General features: G+C 38.8%; 1 protein-coding gene across 1 annotated transcript in view; it reads left to right on the top strand.

Moving 5' to 3' along the window:
• LOC148570780 (uncharacterized) overlaps positions 1-17,353 on the top strand; it is a 29,067-nt gene extending 11,714 nt beyond the window's left edge. Inside the window, exons 3-4 of the mRNA XM_088507160.1 lie at positions 16,900-16,954; positions 17,334-17,353. Coding sequence (XP_088363286.1) covers positions 16,900-16,954; positions 17,334-17,353 — 75 coding nt within the window. The remainder of the gene's footprint in view (positions 1-16,899; positions 16,955-17,333) is intronic.
• The last annotated feature ends 2,075 nt before the right edge of the window (positions 17,354-19,428 follow it).

Genomic DNA, 19,428 nt, shown 5'->3' with positions numbered 1-19,428 from the left:
GGGAAGCTCAGAAATCGCCCCCTAGCGTTTTCACTTTAATGAGGTCACGTGCCTGCTGTGACGCGTGCGCGTGGGTGACGCATGCGCGTCGTTGGCCAAAATTCCTCCTCACATGTACGCGTGGGTGATGCATGCGCGTGGCCCTTAATTCTCCAAATGCTCATTTCTTCATGAATTCTCCACTTTGCATGCTTTTTCTCTTCACTTCTTCCATCTAATACTTGCCTTATGAACCTGAAATCACTCAACAAACACATCAAGGCATCGAATAGAATTAAAGTGAATTAAATTTAGCTATTTTAAGGTCTAAAAAGCATGTTTTTACACTTAAGCACAAATTAAGGGAGAATTTCAAAACCATGCTATTTCATTGAATAAATGTGAGATAAGTTGATAAAATCCCCTAAAATAAGCACAAGATAACCACAAAATTGGGGTTTATCAAACATCCCCACACTTAAACCAAGCATGTCCTCATGCTAAACTCAAGAAAGAAGCAAAGGGTATTAAACATTTATTCAATGCAAACTACCTAAATGCAATCTATCTACATGTAATTGATGTGCGGAAAATGATCCAACACAAAACTCACCGGCAAGTGCACCGGGTTGCATCAAGTAATAATAACTCACGGGAGTGAGGTCGATCCCACAGGGATTGAAGGATTGAGCAACTTTAGTTTAGTGGTTGAATTAGTCAAGCAAACAAGTGTTGATTGTGTGAAATTGTGTTGACAGGAATTAAATTGCATAGAATGTAAAGGGGAGTGGGTGATTTGCATGAAATTAAAGGGAACAAAAAGAAAAAAAGCGGAATCTTAAAGAACAAGAAATTAAATGGCAGAAACTTAGAACGCAAGAAATGTAAATTGCAGAATCTTAAAATGCAAGAAATGTAAATTGCTTGAATTATGAAAGGAATTGGGAATTGGGATTGCAGAAATTAAACAAGAAAAAGTAAATTGCAACAAGCAGGAATATAAAATATGGATTCAATCAAACCGGATCTCAAATAACAATAACAATAAGCTTGGTGTAGCAACGAAACAAGGAAATTTAAATTGAAAGATGTAGATCTCAGGACCCAAGAGACTAGATAACCAAGTCTAGATCTTAATGCCTTCCTAGATCCAAATTTAGAATTCAATTGCAAGAAAAGTAAAGATCCAGCAGTAGAAGAAAAAAGTGAAATCGCAAATTCTCAATGATGCAGTAAATCAAAACAGAGAGATCTCAAGGTGAGATTGAAACAGAATTCCTTCAATTCTCAACACTCAAGACTCAAACAAAGTGTGTAGAAAAGAAAACAAAAACAACCCAGAGGAAGAGAATTCAATTCTCCTTCCCAAGAACTCTCAAATTCTAAAAGCAACTACTAAGGTGAGCTCTCTACTGCAAGTATTAAAAATTCTAAAAAGGAAGCTCCTCTAAAACTTCAAATCCTAAGCTATTTATACACTTTCTTCAAATGATCATTAAGCCTTGAATTGGGCCTTTAGCCTTGATGGAATTGGGTTGATAGTAGCCTCCGTTGATTGCTCTTGGTGTTGGGAAGAAATCCATTAGTGAACCGGGCCATGAACCATTCACGTTTGAGTCAACGTTTAAGGCAAACGTTGACTCAAACGTCCCTTGTGTGACATTATGCAGCTCGGCCAAGTTGCTGTCTTCCACGTTTGAGCCAACGTTTGAGGTCAAACGTGAGCTCAAACGTGGTTCCCCCATGCTACTCCTTTGGCCAACGTTTGGCGCAACGTTTGAGGCAAACGTTGGCGCAAACGTGGCTCACTCAATGCATCAAACAGAGGTGCTCTTCTTTGCTTTTATGGCGCCAACGTTTGACCTCACGTTTGAGGCAAACGTTGGCGCAAACATTGGTTTGCTCCAGGGGTGCTTCTCCTTGTTAATATGTGGCCAACGTTTGACCTCACGTTTGAGGCAAACGTTGGCTCAAATGTTGCCATGCCCAGGAGTGCTCTTTCTCTTCTCTTTGGCGCCAATGTTTGACCTCACGTTTGAGGCAAACGTTGGCGCAAACGTGGCTCACTCAATGCATCAAACAGAGGTGCTCTTCTTTGCTTTTATGGCGCCAACGTTTGACCTCACGTTTGAGGCAAACGTTGGCGCAAACATTGGTTTGCTCCAGGGGTGCTTCTCCTTGTTAATATGTGGCCAACGTTTGACCTCACGTTTGAGGCAAACGTTGGCTCAAATGTTGCCATGCCCAGGAGTGCTCTTTCTCTTCTCTTTGGCGCCAATGTTTGACCTCACGTTTGAGGCAAACGTTGGCGCAAACGTTGCCTTCCCTTGCTCCTTCTTCATCCAACGTTTGCCTCAACGTTTGAGGCAAACGTTGGCGCAAATGTTGGCTCTTCTCCAGGGTGTTCTTCATCTGCTTCTCACGTTTGAGTTAACGTTTGAGGCAAACGTTAGCTCAAACGTGAATCCCTCTTTTCAAGCCCATTCTTGCAACCTTCTTCCAAGCTTTATTCCACCTATCATCAACCAACAATTGCATCAAAGCTATGCTCTAATTATGAGAGTTATTCTTTTTCTTGTCATATAAGCAATTATGGCATAAAACTCATGAAAATGCATCAATTCATCCATAGTTGATTGAATCTAGGGAGACATGATATTCCACCCAATTGGCTTACTTATGGCCCAAGAAAGTGCATAAAACTAAATGAAAACAAAGGAAAAAGACTAGTGAAACTAGGCTAAGATGACTTGTCATCACAACACCAAACTTAAAACTTGCTTGTCCCCAAGCAAGAACAGAATTATTAAGAAGAAAGAATGAAAAAAAAAGAGAATGCTCATGTTAGCAGAGTATTATTGGTAGCTCATGGGGTTTTATACAGATATGTAACTACTCACTTCTTATTGACAAGTAAGCCTAGAAAGTTCTCTCTAAGCATCAAGCAAAACACTGCTATGACCTCTCATTATTCCTTTGTCCTTGTTTACTGAATTCTTTTCTTTATAAGCTTTAGTTCAGTGTCATGTGTAACAAGCTCTTTTCTTTATTTATGCTTGACACATTATTCACTTTAGACACTTGGCTCACATCCCTTCTTAGAACATTGATGCCCAGCACCTCTTTGGGTTACTAAATGTCTTATAGCTAGGTTGCTCTTGATAGTGGACCTTCAGTTGATAATCCCGGGTTAGTTAACCCAAGTTACCAAGTGTTAATGCACTCCAAAGAACTTAATAATCCAAGCAGATCCTAGTACAAAGACACCACAAGCATATATTCTAAAGTTCAAACTATTGGTGTCTAGCTTTGTTTCTTTTTATTTTTCTTTTGTTCTGTTGCCACTTTTGGCTTTTTCTCTTCTCTTTTTGTTTTTCTTTACACCCAAGGACTTTTATTTTGTTGAAATTCATAGACAGTGAACTACTTTCTTCTTAAAAAGAGAACAATCTATTCCTTTTATTCACTAATAGTGAGTTGCCACACAATCACACATATATACCACCACTTACTATTATTTGACTTCTAGCTAACAATGAACCATCTTACTTCATGCTTCAAACATTTCTTTTATTGAATTGAAAAGATGCAGGGGACAAAGCATGCATTAGTTAAGTGAAAGTAAACACACAATCACACTTAGACTAGCATTCTTATTGACAATAATATTCGAGATGCATAACTACTGAACTAACTGTTACTGCTAAGATAGGCATATTCAAACTTCAAATTTAGAAAAATTGCATGTTGATGGAATTAAGTGTCAATACAACCTTTTGGTGGCTTCTTCTTCTTACTCTCAACTGATGGTGTGAAGTCCTCTCGAGAAAGTGTTTGAATCCCTGCAGAATTAAAGGGAAGTTGCTTGTTTCTCAAGCCCTTAGATAACTAGTTAGTGTGCAGGACCTTCTTGTGGGCTTTTGAACTTACTTTGGTGTGTGTGAACACCAAACTTAGTCCCTTGCCACTACCTTTGATGCATCGAGTTAACCATATGTGAATTCCTAGTGTCTTAGCTAAAAATAATAAAACTACAAAGTAGAAACAAACAATGATTAAATGATTCATCTGATTGCTTGGAACTAGCAACCATTTATGCAGAAGGTGAGAATGTGTTTTTAAACTAGATTTTTGGTGGAACACCAAACTTAAAATCTTTCATTCTCCTTTAAATTATTTTGACGTGTGACACCAAACTTAGCTCGTTGCACTGTAGGTGAATCCACTTAATCTTTTTATTGAACTATCATTGAAAGAAAATGACTACCTCAGGTTGGGTTGCCTCCCAACAAGCGCTCTTTTAATGTCACTAGCTTGACATTCTTCAATTTTTGCTTCAAGGATGTTGTAAGCTCTGGACCTCTTTTTCCTTGCCCAATGTCCTCATAAGTACAGCTTTGCTCTGTGACCATTTGCTGTGAATTGACTCTTTGTTGCTTCATCTAGCAATTCAATACTTCCATAAGGAAAAACCTTGGTTACCAAATATGGACCAGTCCACTTAGATTTAAGCTTGCCAGGGAATATCTTGAGCCGTGAGTTGTACAAAAGTACTTGCTGCCCTGGTTTGAATTCTTTCTTCATGACCTTCTTATCATGCCACCTCTTAGCTTTTTCCTTGTATATCTTGGCACTTTCATAGGCTTCTAGCCTAAATTCATCCAGCTCATTTAGCTGCAACAACCTTTTCTCTCCTGCTGCTTCAGAGTCAAGGTTTAGGAGTTTAGTAGCCCAAAAAGCTTTGTGTTCAAGCTCCACAGGGAGGTGACATGATTTGCCATATAATAGCTGAAAGGGTGACTTCCCAATGGGAGTTTTGAAAGCTGTCCTGTATGCCCAGAGTGCATCCTCCAGCTTCTGAGCCCAATCTTTTCTTGAACTTCCTACTGTCTTTTCCAGAATCTTCTTCAGTTCCCGATTTGCCAATTCAGCCTGTCCATTGGTCTGGGGGTGATATGGCGTGGCTACTTTATGAATCACTCCATATTTATGGAGGAGCTTCTCCATCTGTTTGTTGCAAAAATGGCTACCACCGTCACTCACAAGACCCTTGGGAACCCCATATCTAGTGAAAATATGCTTCTTAAGGAATTGAAGGACAATTTGTGCATCACAGGTGGTTGTGGCTATGGCTTCCACCCACTTTGAGACGTATTCTACTGCCACCAAAATATATCTGAAAGAATAGGAAGGGGGAAAAGGTCCCATGAAGTCAATACCCCATAAATCAAATAATTCCACTTCCAGAATGAAGTTTTGAGGCATCTCATTCCTTCTTGTCAGGCCTCCTGTTCTCTGGCATTCGTTGCATTGGTGAACAAATTCTCTATCATCTTTGAAGATAGTTGGCCAATAGAACCCGCTCTGTAGTATCTTTGCAGCTGTTCTTTCTGGCCCAAAATGTCCACCATAGGCTGAGCCATGACAATGCCACAGTATATTTCTTATTTCACTCTCAGGAACACATCTCCTAATTACTCTATCAGAGCATGTCTTGAACAGGAAAGGTTCATCCCACAAGAACTTCCTTGCTTCATTGATTAACTTCTTCACTTGTTGCTTAGATAATTCTTGAGGTATCTTCCTCCCTACTTTGTAGTTTGCTATGTCAGCAAACCAAGGTGCTTGTTGAATCTGCAGCAAATGTTCATCTGGGAAGCTTTCATTCACAGGCTGTGAGGCTTCTTGGATTGTTTCTTGTGGTAGTCTTGATAAATGATCAGCAACTTGGTTTTCAGTGCCCTTCCTGTCCTTTATTTCAATATCAAATTCTTGTAAGAGTAATATCCACCTGATAAGTCTTGGCTTAGCATCATGTTTTGACATTAAACACTTAATGACAGCATGATCAGTATAAACCACAATTTTGGATCCTATCAAGTATGATCTGAACTTATCAAATGCATAAACCACAGCTAACAATTCCTTCTCTGTTGTGGTGTAATTTTTTTGAGCTTCATTCAATACTTTACTTGCATAATATATGACGTGATGCAAGTTTCCCTTCTTTTGTCCAAGTACAGCACCAATTGCAATGTCACTTGCATCACACATGAGTTCAAAAGGTAGTTCCCAATTTGGGAGTGTGATGATTGGTGCTGTTGTGAGCCTGTTTTTTAAAGTTTCAAAGGCATGCTGGCAATTTTCATCAAAAACAAAAGGAGTATCAATCATAAGAAGATTACTCAAAGGTTTAGCTATTTTAGAAAAATCCTTGATAAACCTTCTATAAAATCCTGCATGCCCCAAGAAACTTCTAACAGATTTCACATTAGTTGGTGGAGGGAGCTTCTCTATGATTTCCACTTTTGCCTTGTCAACTTCTATCCCTTTTCTTGAAACTTTGTGACCAAGAACAATCCCTTCGGGCACCATGAAATGGCATTTCTCCCAGTTCAAAACCAAATTAGTTTCTTGGCACCGTTTCAAGACGAGAGTTAGATATTTCAGGCAAGTATTGAAATTGTCACCAAAAACAGAGAAGTCATCCATGAAGACTTCTAGAAACTTTTCGACCATATCAGAGAAGATGGAGAGCATACACCTTTGAAATGTGGCTAGGGTGTTACAAAGCCCAAAGGGCATCCTCTTGTATGCAAAGACTCCAAATGGGCATGTAAAGACAGTCTTCTCTTGATCCTTGGGGTCCACCACGATTTGATTATACCCATAATATCCGTCCAAAAAGCAATAATAGGCATGGCCGGCCAATCTTTCCAGCATCTGATCAATGAATGGGAGAGGAAAATGATCTTTCCTGGTGGCGTCATTCAATCTTCTATAGTCTATGCACATCCTCCACCCAGTCACTGTTCTAGTAGGGATTAACTCATTCTTCTCATTGGTGATGACAGTCATTCCTCCTTTCTTTGGTACAACTTGGACTGGGCTTACCCATGAGCTGTCGGATATTGGGAAGATTATCCCTGCATTCCACAACTTCATTACTTCCTTCTGGACAACTTCCTTCATCGTGGGATTTAGCCTTCTTTGAGGTTGAACTACTGGCTTGGAGTTGTCTTCCAAGAAGATCTTATGCATACATACTGCAGGGCTGATGCCTCTCAGGTCGTCAATGGTCCATCCTAAAGCGTCTTTGTGAGCTTTGAGTACATCAAGAAGTTCTCCTTCTTCCTTTTTTGTTAATGACGAATTGATGATCACTGGGAAGCTCTCTGATACACCCAGGAATGCATATTTGAGATGGGTGGTTAATGGCTTTAGTTCTTGTTTTCGTACTTCTTCCTTCTTGTCTTTTTTTTCCTCTTGCTCAATAGACATCTCGGCTACTTGTTCCTCTGTTGTCTCTTGATTTTCTTCTTGCTCTTGAGGATTATCTTCCAATATTTCTTCCACCAAACTCTCTATCATATCCACTCTCATGTAATCCTCTTGCTCAGGGATGTGTTGCATTGACTTGAAAACGTTTATGACCATTTGTTCATTGTGGACCCTGAAGATCATCTCTCCTTTTTCTACATCAATGATGGCTCTTGCTGTGGCTAGAAATGGCCTTCCCAAAATGATTGAATTATTTCCTTCCTCTTCAGTATCCAAAATTACAAAATCTGTTGGAAAAATAAACTCCCCAACCTTCACCAACAGGTTTTCCACAATTCCATTGGGTGTCTTGATCGATCTATCAGCCATGACTAGTGACATCCTGGTGGGTTTGAGTTCTTCTATAGCAAGCTTCCTCATCATAGACAGGGGCATTAGGTTGATGCTAGCTCCGAGATCACAAAGAGCCTTGTCTAATGTCATGTTGCCTATGGTGCAAGCAACTACAAAACTTCCTGGATCTTTAAGCTTTGGTGGGATTCCCTTTTGAAGCACCGCGCTACATTCTTCAGTGAGAACTATAGTTTCCTTCTCCAACCAGCTTCTTTTCTTGTTAATGAGTTCCTTCAAGAACTTGGCATATAAAGGCATCTGTTCCAATGCTTCAGCCAAGGGAATGTTGATTTCCAGCTTCTTGAAAGTTTCCAGGAATTTGCAGAAGTGTTGATCCTTGGTTTCTTTGTTGAATCTCTGAGGGTATGGTAGTGGAGGTGTAATGCTCTTCTCCACTTGCTGTTGTCCCGGAATTGCTTCCTTTGAACTATGTGGGTGGTTGTCTTTCTCTTTAAGCTTCTCTGGGGCATTTCTTCTTGTTGTCATATCTTCCTTGCTAGCTTCCCCTTTCTCTGATAATTCTTTGTTGCTATCCAAAGGCTTCTTGGTTACCTCCTTGTTGTTGTCTGTCAATGTCTTTCCACTCCGTAGTTGTACAGCTTTGCACTCTTCTTTTGGATTAGGAATGGTGTCACTTGGTAGTGAGCTTGAAGGTCTCTCAACATAAATCTGCTTGGAGATTTGCCCAATCTGCCTCTCTAGGCTCTTCATGGAGGCTTCATGGTTCTTGGTTGTCATTTCTTGGTGTTTCCACATTTTGTCTATCAAGGTTTCTAAGTTAGTGATTCTTTGAGATTCTGGTGATACTTGTGGTGGGTTGTGAGGTGTGGATGGTGGATGGTAGGCATTTTGGTTGGTGGGTTGGTTATTGGATTGATAATGGTTGGGGTTGGGGTAGTTGTTTTGAGGTTTTCTGTAAGGGTTTTGGTTAGTTTGCTGCTGGTTGTGGTTTTGGTTGTTCCTTGAAGTGTTTTGGTTTGAGTTCCTCTGTCATGGTTGTTGGTTCTGGTTGTGATTGTCTCCCCATCTGAGGTTTGGGTGGTTCTTCCAGGATGGATTGTAGGTATCACCATAAACTTCATTCTGTCCAGAGTTTTGGTTATACATATACTGCACTTGCTCCTGTTGTTGCTCTTCTTGGCTTTCTTCATTCTGCACATATACAGTTGATGGGTGGCTTGTGTTCACAGCTGCTACTTGAAGGCTATCAATTCTTTTGGCCATTTGTTCAAACTGTTGTTGAATTTGTTGTTGCATCATCTTGTTTTGAGCCGAAATGGAGTCTACTCCTTCCAGTTCTAATACCCCCTTTCTCTGTGATGGTTGGCGGTTTCTTTGATGAGCAAAGAAATATTGATTGTTGGCCACCATGTCCACAAGATTCTGGGCTTCCTCAGCAGTTTTCATCAGTTGTAGTGAACCTCCAGCAGAATGATCTAATGCCTCTTGAGATTTCAATGTCAGTCCTTCATAGAAATTTTGCAGCACGTCCCATTCATTGAACATCTCTGGAGGACACTTTCTGATTAAGGCTTTGTACCTCTCCCATGCTTCATACAAGGATTCGGCATCTAATTGTGTGAATGTCTGCACCTCGGTTTTCAGCCTGATGACTCTTTGGGGTGGATAGAATTTGGCTAGAAATTTAGTCACCAAATCATCCCAACTAGTGATACTTCCTTGGGAAAAAGTTTCAAGCCATTGTGCGGCCTTGTCCCTTAATGAGAACGGGAACAGCAGAAGCTTGTAAGTTTCAGCATTCACGCCATTGGATTTGACAGTGTCACAAATCCTTAAGAAAGTAGATAGATGCTGGTTGGGATCTTCCAATGGGCTGCCTCCATAGGAACAATTGTTCTGGACAAGTGAAATGAGTTGTGGTTTTAGCTCGAAGTTGTTTGCATTGACATTGGGAGTTAAGATGCTGCTTCCACAGTGTCTGGGATTTGCAAAAGTGTAGGAGGCCAACACTCTCCTCTGTGGTGGATTGGGATTAGATGGATCTCCTTCCATCTTGTGATATTCTTCCTCAGATTCTTCCTCTCCAACAATACCTTTCCCTCTCTCAGCTCTTCTTAATCTCTTGAGAGTTCTCTGGTCAGCTTCGGATAAGATAGGAGTAGCTCTCCCTGTACCTGACATACAAACAAAACAAGAAACACACAATCAGTGATACTTCAATCTATTGCTAGAATGAAGTTTTAGTTAGCTTAAGCAAAAATTCAAACAGTTAGTAGGTTAGTCAAAATTAAAGAAAAAAATGCTTAATCTAAACTACCACCTCACTTAATCATTGTCAATATATTCAATCCCCGGCAACGGCACCAAAAACTTGATGTGCGGAAAACGATCCGACACAAAACTCACCGGCAAGTGCACCGGGTCGCATCAAGTAATAATAACTCACGGGAGTGAGGTCGATCCCACAGGGATTGAAGGATTGAGCAACTTTAGTTTAGTGGTTGAATTAGTCAAGCAAACAAGTGTTGATTGTGTGAAATTGTGTTGACAGGAATTAAATTGCATAGAATGTAAAGGGGAGTGGGTGATTTGCATAAAATTAAAGGGAACAAAAAGAAAAAGAGCGGAATCTTAAAGAACAAGAAATTAAATGGCAGAAACTTAGAACGCAAGAAATGTAAATTGCAGAATCTTAAAGTGCAAGAAATGTAAATTGCTTGAATTATAAAAGGAATTGGGAATTGGGATTGCAGAAATTAAACAAGGAAAAGTAAATTGCAACAAGCAGGAATATAAAATATGGATTCAATCAAACCGGATCTCAAATAACAATAACAATAAGCTTGGTGTAGCAACGAAACAAGGAAATTTAAATTGAAAGATGTAGATCTCAGGACCCAAGAGACTAGATAACCAAGTCTAGATCTTAATGCCTTCCTAGATCCAAATTTAGAATTCAATTGCAAGAAAAGTAAAGATCCAGCAGTAGAAGAAAAAAGTGAAATCGCAAATTCTCAATGATGCAGTAAATCAAAACAGAGAGATCTCAAGGTGAGATTGAAACAGAATTCCTTCAATTCTCAACACTCAAGACTCAAACAAAGTGTGTAGAAAAGAAAACAAAAACAACCCAGAGGAAGAGAATTCAATTCTCCTTCCCAGGAACTCTCAAATTCTAAAAGCAACTACTAAGGTGAGCTCTCTACTGCAAGTATTAAAAATTCTAAAAAGGAAGCTCCTCTAAAACTTCAAATCCTAAGCTATTTATACACTTTCTTCAAATGATCATTAAGCCTTGAATTGGGCCTTTAGCCTTGATGGAATTGGGTTGATAGTAGCCTCCGTTGATTGCTCTTGGTGTTAGGAAGAAATCCATTAGTGAATCGGGCCATGAACCATTCACGTTTGAGTCAACGTTTGAGGCAAACGTTGACTCAAACGTCCCTTGTGTGACATTATGCAGCTCGGCCAAGTTGCTGTCTTCCACGTTTGAGCCAACGTTTGAGGTCAAACGTGAGCTCAAACGTGGTTCCCCCATGCTACTCCTTTGGCCAACGTTTGGCCCAACGTTTGAGGCAAACGTTGGTGCAAACGTGGCTCACTAAATGCATCAAACAGAGGTGCTCTTCTTTGCTTTTATCGCGCCAACGTTTGACCTCACGTTTGAGGCAAACGTTGGCGCAAACGTTGGTTTGCTCCAGGGGTGCTTCTCCTTGTTAATATGTGGCCAACGTTTGACCTCACGTTTGAGGCAAACGTTGGCTCAAACGTTGCCATGCCTAGGAGTGCTCTTTCTCTTCTCTTTGGCGCCAACGTTTGACCTCACATTTGAGGCAAACGTTGGCGCAAACGTTGCCTTCCCTTGCTCCTTCTTCAGCCAACGTTTGCCTCAACGTTTGGGGAAAACGTTGGCGCAAACGTTGGCTCTTCTCCAGGGTGTTCTTCATCTGCTTCTCACGTTTGAGTTAACGTTTGAGGCAAACGTTAGCTCAAATGTGAATCCCTCTTTTCAAGCCCATTCTTGCAACCTTCTTCCAAGCTTTATTCCACCTATCATCAACCAACAATTGCATCAAAGCTATGCTCTAATCATGATAGTTATTCTTTTTCTTGTCATATAAGCAATTATGGCATAAAATTCATGAAAATGCATCAATTCATCCATAGTTGATTGAATCTAGGGAGACATGATATTCCACCCAATTGGCTTACTTATGGCCCAAGAAAGTGCATAAAACTAAATGAAAACAAAGGAAAAAGACTAGTGAAACTAGGCTAAGATGACTTGTCATCAGTAATCTATCTAAATGAATGCATTTACTTAGTCAAAATAAATCAATCTCCAAGAAAACATGATGAACATGAGGGCTCAAGGTATTAACAACCAAGTCAAATCCACAATTGAATTGAGTCATTAAAAATAGTTCACAAACTTGCAAGAAAAGATGATCACGGGTGGAAGCATGTAATTGAGCGATCGAACCCTCACCGGATGTGTATCCGCTCTAGTCACTCACGTGTATGGGGTTGATTCACTAAATTTTCCCCTAATCATGCTTTCCAAGATTTGTTTTTCATCTAACAATCAACAATTATTTCATGCGTACATACAAATATCATGAGGACTTTCCCATAGGTTGTAATGGGACTAGGGTCGCGTCAAGGTAGGATGTATATTTGGTCAAGTGAGCTTGAAATTTGAATCTTTGATTAATTAAACTTCCCACCTAACCTATGACAACCTATACAATTTCAAAGCTAACCTAACTACCCATTCTTCACTTTTTCACACACTCATGCATTCTCTTTTTTATCACCATACATATGCATTGATTTTATTGAACTTTACTTTGGGGAATTTTGTCCCCTTTTTATTGCTTTTCTTTTTCTTTCTTTTTTCTATTTTTTTCTTTTTATTTTTCAACATTTTTTTCTATTGTTTTTCTCAAACTAAAATATACATAAAAGCATCAATGCATATGGTTTAAACATAATTGATACATGAGTATGTACCAAATTCCCATGATTTTAAACAAAACCACAAAATACACTTTTATCTCTATCCAATGTTCCTAACTCTCCCCCAAACTTGAATGATAAACACTCTCACTAGCCTAAGTGGTGCGGTATTTTACAACTACACTTACTAACCGGCAAGTGCACCGGGTCGTACCAAGTAATACCTTACGTGAGTAAGGGTCGATCCCACGAGGATTGATGGATTAAGCAACAATAGCGTTTGATAGGATTAGTTAGACAAACAGAAAAGAGTATTTGAATATTCAATCGTGCAGAAATTAAAGTAGTAAAGTAAATAAATTGGGAAGAAAATATGGAGAAAATAGTTAAGGTTTTAGAGTTATTTATTTTTCCTGATTAATTTTTCTTACTAACTATTTTAATCATGTAGGATTTAATTTATGGCAAACTATATGTGACTAGACCCTAATTCCTTAGACCTTCCTAGTCTCCTCTAAAATTCATCAACAGCCAATTCCTTGGTCAATTAATTCCAATTAGAAGGTGATAATCAATTTCTAGTTTATATGCTACAAAAACTCTAATTACCCAAAAATAAAAGGATTATATGTCACGTATCCCGTTAAATCCAAATAATTAAAATTTAGGAGAAATTGTTTTCAAGCTGTTGTTCAAGTAAAGAGCTTTTCCAAGTTTTACAGGAACTCAAATAGAAAGAGGGTCATACTTCCGTTCCACCCAAATTCATAAAATAAAGAGCGAAAACAATTCTTAAATTATAAATCCATACATAAATTAAAATAGAAAAAGCAATAAAATCAATCCATACAAATAGACAGAGCTCCTAACCTTAACAGTGGAGGTTTAGTTGCTCATAGAAAAGAGAGAAAATTAGGATTGTCAATTATGTTCCCCTAATGGGATGAGGTGGAATCTCCCCCAGGACCTCTCTCCAAAGGAAGGAAAGTTTTTCCCTTTTTATAACTAATCCTAATAAATTTAAAATCTAATATCTAAAACTAAAAATTAAAATAATATCTTTTCCTAATTTAAGATTTGAATTTAAATTTGAATTAATTTAAATAATCAAGTCTTCAAGGGATGGATGGGGACCACTTGTTTCGTCCATTCTACAGCTTCTAATCTGTGTTTTCTGGGCTGGAAACTGGGTCAAAACAGCCCAGAAATCGCCCCCAGCGTTTTCTGCATTTTTCTGCACATGGCACATGTGACGCGTCCGCGTCGTCCATGCGTTCGCGTCATTTGTGCAGATTCCAGTGCACACGTTCGCGTCAGGCACGCGATCACGTCATTGTGATTTCCTCCATTCCGCGCGGTCGCGTGAGCCATGCGTCCACGTCGGTATTCGCTGGTCATCTCCTTGGCTTCTTCTCTTTCTCTGCAGAAACTCCATCAAATTCTGCCAAATGCTACCTAAAATAAATAGTATTGTACAAAACTCAAAATAGCATCCATAGTGGCTAAAATATAATTAATTCTTAATTAAATTCAACAATTTAGATGCAAATTCACTAGGAAAAGGTAGACAAGATGCTCACGCATCACAACACCAAACTTAAACTATTGCTTGTCCTCAAGAAACCCAAACTAATATAAGCTTAGGATGTGAATTTGCATGAGAATGAGAGTTCGATTAAGCCCATGTCTTCTCTTATAGTGGGGTTTACAACTGCAATCCTGAACAGTTTTGGCATCTCACTTTATCCTTTGAAGTTTAGAATGATTGGCATCCATAGGAACTCAGAATTCAGATAGTGTTATTGACTCTCCTAGTTCAGTGTGTTGATTCTTGAACAGAGCTACTTTATGAGTCTTTGGCTGTGACCCTAAGCATTTTGTTTTCCAGTATTACCACCGGATACGTAAATGCCACAGACACATAACTGGGTGAACCTTTTCAGATTGTGACTCAGCTTTGCTAGAGTCCCCAGTTAGAGGTGCCCAGAGTTCTTAAGCACACTCTTTTTGCTTTGGACCACGACTTTAACCGCTCAGTCTCAAGCTTTTCACTTGACAACTTCACGCCACAAGTACATGGTTAGGGACAGCTTTATTTAGCCGCTTAGGCCAGGATTTTATTCCTTTGGGCCCTCTTATCCATTAATGCTCAAAGTCTTGGATCCTTTTTTTTACCCTTTGCCTTTTAGTTTAAGGGGTTATTAGCTTTTTCTGCTTGCTTTTTTTTTTCTCTTTGTATTTTATATATATATATATATATATATATATATATATATTTATATATTTTTTCGCAAGCTTTGTGTTTTTCACTACTTTTTCTTGCTTCAAGAATCAATTTTATGGTTTTTCAGATTATCAATAACATTTCTCTTTTTTTTTCATCATTCTTTCAAGAGCCAACAATTTTAACCTTCATAAACTTCACTATCAAAAATATGCACTGTTCAAGCATGCATTCAGAGTCACAGAAAATACCACCACATTTAAGTAAATAAGACTACTCTAAAAATTAAACTCAAATTCTCATGCACTACATCACTTCTTTTTCTTTTCTTTTTAGGTTCAAGTTCAGTGAGTGGTACATGAAACATCTTTTCAGCATTAAAGTAATTAAAAGAAAACTAATCTAGTCCTATGATTCTAACTAATAAAGGATCATGCAACAAACAAAGAAAAATAGCAGAAAACCGGAACATAACATAGACAAAGAGGGGAGAAATAAAAAAAATGAAAGGAACTCAACCACCTTAGTTATCCTAGCAATCGTTTATTCTTCAGGTTGTGCTCCTCAGTGAAGATGATTCGCCTCCCTTTTGGTGCCATAGGAATAAACAGAAAACCCTTAAGCGAAGCGTCAACACCAAACTTAAAAGTTTGCTTGTCCTTAAGCAAAGAAGAACTGAAAATAGAAAGAGATAATTTATTATGAAAGAAAGAAAAAGAAGAGGATAAAAGAATAAGAGAAAATTAAGATTGGGAGAGAGAGGGAAAGAAAACTGGGTGGAATTAGTGTGGCGCAAGCGGCGCGGACGCGTGAGTCACGCGATTGCGCGGTTAGCGCGCTGTTGAAGTGGCACGAACGCGTGGGTAACGCGATCGCGTGGATGGCCGATATTGAAAAAACGACGCGATTGCATGGGGTACGCGTTCGCATGACCAAATTTGTGCTTTTAGCACACTTCTTGCCCGAAGCCAGCACAACTCTCTGCCCAAGCACTCTTTTACGTCGATTCTATAGGTCACGCGTTCGCGTGAGTGACACGGACGCATGGGAGGCAATTTTCCTACATGACGCGGGCGCGTCATCGACGCGGTCGCGTGGAACAATTTGTGCCAAAGGCACTATTCCAGCGCCACTCCCTCGCAACTCTCTATCAAATTTATTTTTTTCACACACATCCATCTGACGCGGACGCGTTAGCGACGCGTGCGCGTCGTGTGCACTCTTTTTTTTATAGCCTGAGGTGTTCGGTTCCTGTGATAAAATAGCTGCATGATCAAAAAATTAGTAAGAACTTAATAAAAATCAACTAAGTAAGAAAACTACTATTACGAAAAACAACTAAGAATAAAAAAGAACGATCATACCACGGTGGGTTGTCTCCCACCAAGCACTTTTAGTTAAAGTCCTTAAGTTGGACATGTTGTGAGCTTCCTTGTCATGGTGGCTTGTGCTTATACTGATCCAGGAATCTCCACCAATGTTTGTAATTCCAATGGCTACCGGGATCCCAAACTAGGCGCATAACGCCTTTGAGCAAGTTGAAGTAAGTGACAAGGTCCCAAGAGTGTTAATTGTGGGAATGAATTCCAGGGTCCCAAACCTTGCTTTTACACCCGTCTTCTTGTGTATCACCATTGTTCCCACCGGGTGGCAAGTAATCTGAATTCTCACAGAGACATCCAAACAACCTTCTAGACCCATTCAAATTAGCTCTACACCAATTCTTGCACTTCAATTCGGAGCATGCAACCATATTGAACCTTGCTTGACAACTCTTACCACTAACCATCTTCCTCTTGCTCTTAATTCCACAAAGAGCTCTAAGTTGACCATCCGTCTCCAGTAGCCCATATTCAAGTGGGAAAGTAAGGATTAAGGATAGGAATTTTACCCACTTGAATGTTGTATTGGATGGTGATGGCTTTGGAAGAGGTCTTGCAAGCTCTACTCCCTTGTGTTCTACTTTGAATTCTACCACCTCCTTGCAAGCTTCCTCAATTTCAACCTCTTCTTCTTGGTGGCTTTCTTTTTCAACTAATTCTTCATTGGCCTTGGTCTCAGATCCAGCTACTTTACCACTTCTCAACTGAATAACCTTGCAGTCTTCTCTTGGGTTCACCACTGTATCACTTGGAAATGTACTGGCAGACCTCTCAGGTAATTGCTTGCTTATTTGGCCCATTTGCACTTCCAAGTTTCTAATGGAGGCTCTGGTTTCCTGCATAAAATTCATCATCATCTCCCAATTAGAATCTTCTTGGAATTTAGAGTTTGCCTGCTGAGTTGATTGAAACTGGTGGTTATTAAAATTATTCTGTTGAAAGCCGCCCTGAGAGTTATTGTTGAAATTCTGAGGTCTCTGATGTTGGTCTCTCCACCCAAAGTTTGGGTGATTTCTCCACCCCTGATTGTGGGTCTTAAAATAGGGATCATTATTGGGATTTCCAGGAGCACTCCTTATGTAATTGACCTTTTGAAGAGAATTTTGGGTGTCGATAGCTGAAACTTGTATGCTACCCATCTGTTGTGTAAGTAGATTTAATTGCTGAGACATAAGCTTGTTCTGAGCAAGAATAGCATTAAGAGTTTCTACTTTCATAACACCCTTCTTCTGAGGAGCCTCAATATCTGATGGTGGCTCTTGATATGAATATGGAGATGGTGGCTCTAGATAGTTGGAACATGGAGCAATGGAGTTTCTTTGGTTTTGACTTTGCCAACCAAAATTTGGATAGTTCCTCCGTCCACCATAATATGAATCACTACTTGGGTGTGAGTAGTAACCCATGTGATCTCTCTCCATTATTTTTCCTTAGCACAAAACACCAAACAAAATCAAACGCACCATGTGGTAAACAGGAAAGCAAAGAAGATAAATTTTTTTATTTTTTTTATTTTTTTATTTTAGAGAAAAATTACTACGGGGACACCAAACTTAATTTCAAAAATTAAGAGAGAAAAAAATTTTTTTTATATAAAATAAATCAAAATATTTTTATTTTTATTTTTTTTCTAAATAAAAAAAGAAACGAATAAGGGAGGGGGGAAGTAAACAAAACGAAAAAAAGAAAAAAAAAGGACGTAAGTTTTTTTTTTTAGAAGTAGAATAATAAAAAAAAGAAACAGGGAAACGAAAGGAAAAAAAACAGAAGAAAGGAAAAAAATAAATAAATAAATAGCGAAATAAAGAAAAATAAAATAAACTTTTTTTTTGAAAATATTTAAGGTAAGATTTAAATAAAATTAAAAATAAAATGCCTAATCTAAGCAATCAAACAACTAATAGTTGTTAATCACAATCAATCCCCGGCAACGGCGCCAAAAACTTGGTGCAGTATTTTACAACCACACTTACTAACCGGCAAGTGCACCGGGTCGTACCAAGTAATACCTTACGTGAGTAAGGGTTGATCCCACGAGGATTGATGGATTAAGCAACAATAGCGTTTGATAGGATTAGTTAGACAAACAGAAAAGAGTATTTGAATATTCAATCGTGCAGAAATTAAAGTAGCAAAGTAAATAAATTGGGAAGAAAATATGGAGAAAATAGTTAAGGTTTCAGAGTTATCTATTTTTCCTAATTAATTTTTCTTACTAACTATTTTAATCATGTAGGATTTAATTTATGGCAAACTATATGTGACTAGACCCTGATTCCTTAGACCTTCCTAGTCTCCTCTAAAATTCATCAACAGCCAATTCCTTGGTCAATTAATTCCAATTAAAAGGTGATAATCAGTTTCTAGTTTATATGCTACAAAAACTCTAATTACCCAAAAATAAAAGGATTATATGTCACGCATCCCGTTAAATCCAAATAATTAAAATTTAGGAGAAATTGTTTTCAAGCTGTTGTTCAAGTAAAGAGCTTTTCCAAGTTTTACAGGAACTCAAATAGAAAGAGGGTCATACTTCCGTTCCACCCAAATTCATAAAATAAAGAGCGAAAACAATTCTTAAATTATAAATCCATACATAAATTAAAATAGAAAAAGCAATAAAATCAATCCATACAAATAGACAGAGCTCCTAACCTTAACAGTGGAGGTTTAGTTGCTCATAGAAAAGAGAGAAAATTAGGATTGTCAATTATGTTCCCCTAATGGGATGAGGTGGAATCTCCCCCAGGACCTCTCTCCAAAGGAAGGAAAGTTTTTCCCTTTTTATAACTAATCCTAATAAATTTAAAATCTAATATCTAAAACTAAAAATTAAAATAATATCTTTTCCTAATTTAAGATTTGAATTTAAATTTGAATTAATTTAAATAATCAAGTCTTTAAGGGATGGATGGGGACCACTTATTTCGTCCATTCTGCAGCTTCTAATCTGTGTTTTCTGGGATGGAAACTGGGTCAAAACAGCCCAGAAATCGCCCCCAGCGTTTTCTGCATTTTTCTGCACATGGCACATGTGACGCGTCCGCGTCGTCCACGCGTTCGCGTCATTTGTGCAGATTCCAGTCCACGCGTTTGCGTCAGGCACGCGATCACGTCATTGTGATTTCCTCCATTCTGCGCGGTCGCGTGAGCCATGCGTCCACGTCGGTATTCGCTGGTCATCTCCTTGGCTTCTTCTCTTTCTCTGCAGAAACTCCATCAAATTCCACCAAATGCTACCTAAAATAA

The sequence above is a fragment of the Arachis ipaensis genome, chromosome B3 (genome assembly GCF_059453495.1).
Source record: "Arachis ipaensis isolate K30076 ecotype BB chromosome B3, ASM5945349v1, whole genome shotgun sequence".
Taxonomy (NCBI): Eukaryota; Viridiplantae; Streptophyta; class Magnoliopsida; order Fabales; family Fabaceae; genus Arachis; species Arachis ipaensis.
This window is presented reverse-complemented; position numbering and strand designations above follow the sequence as displayed.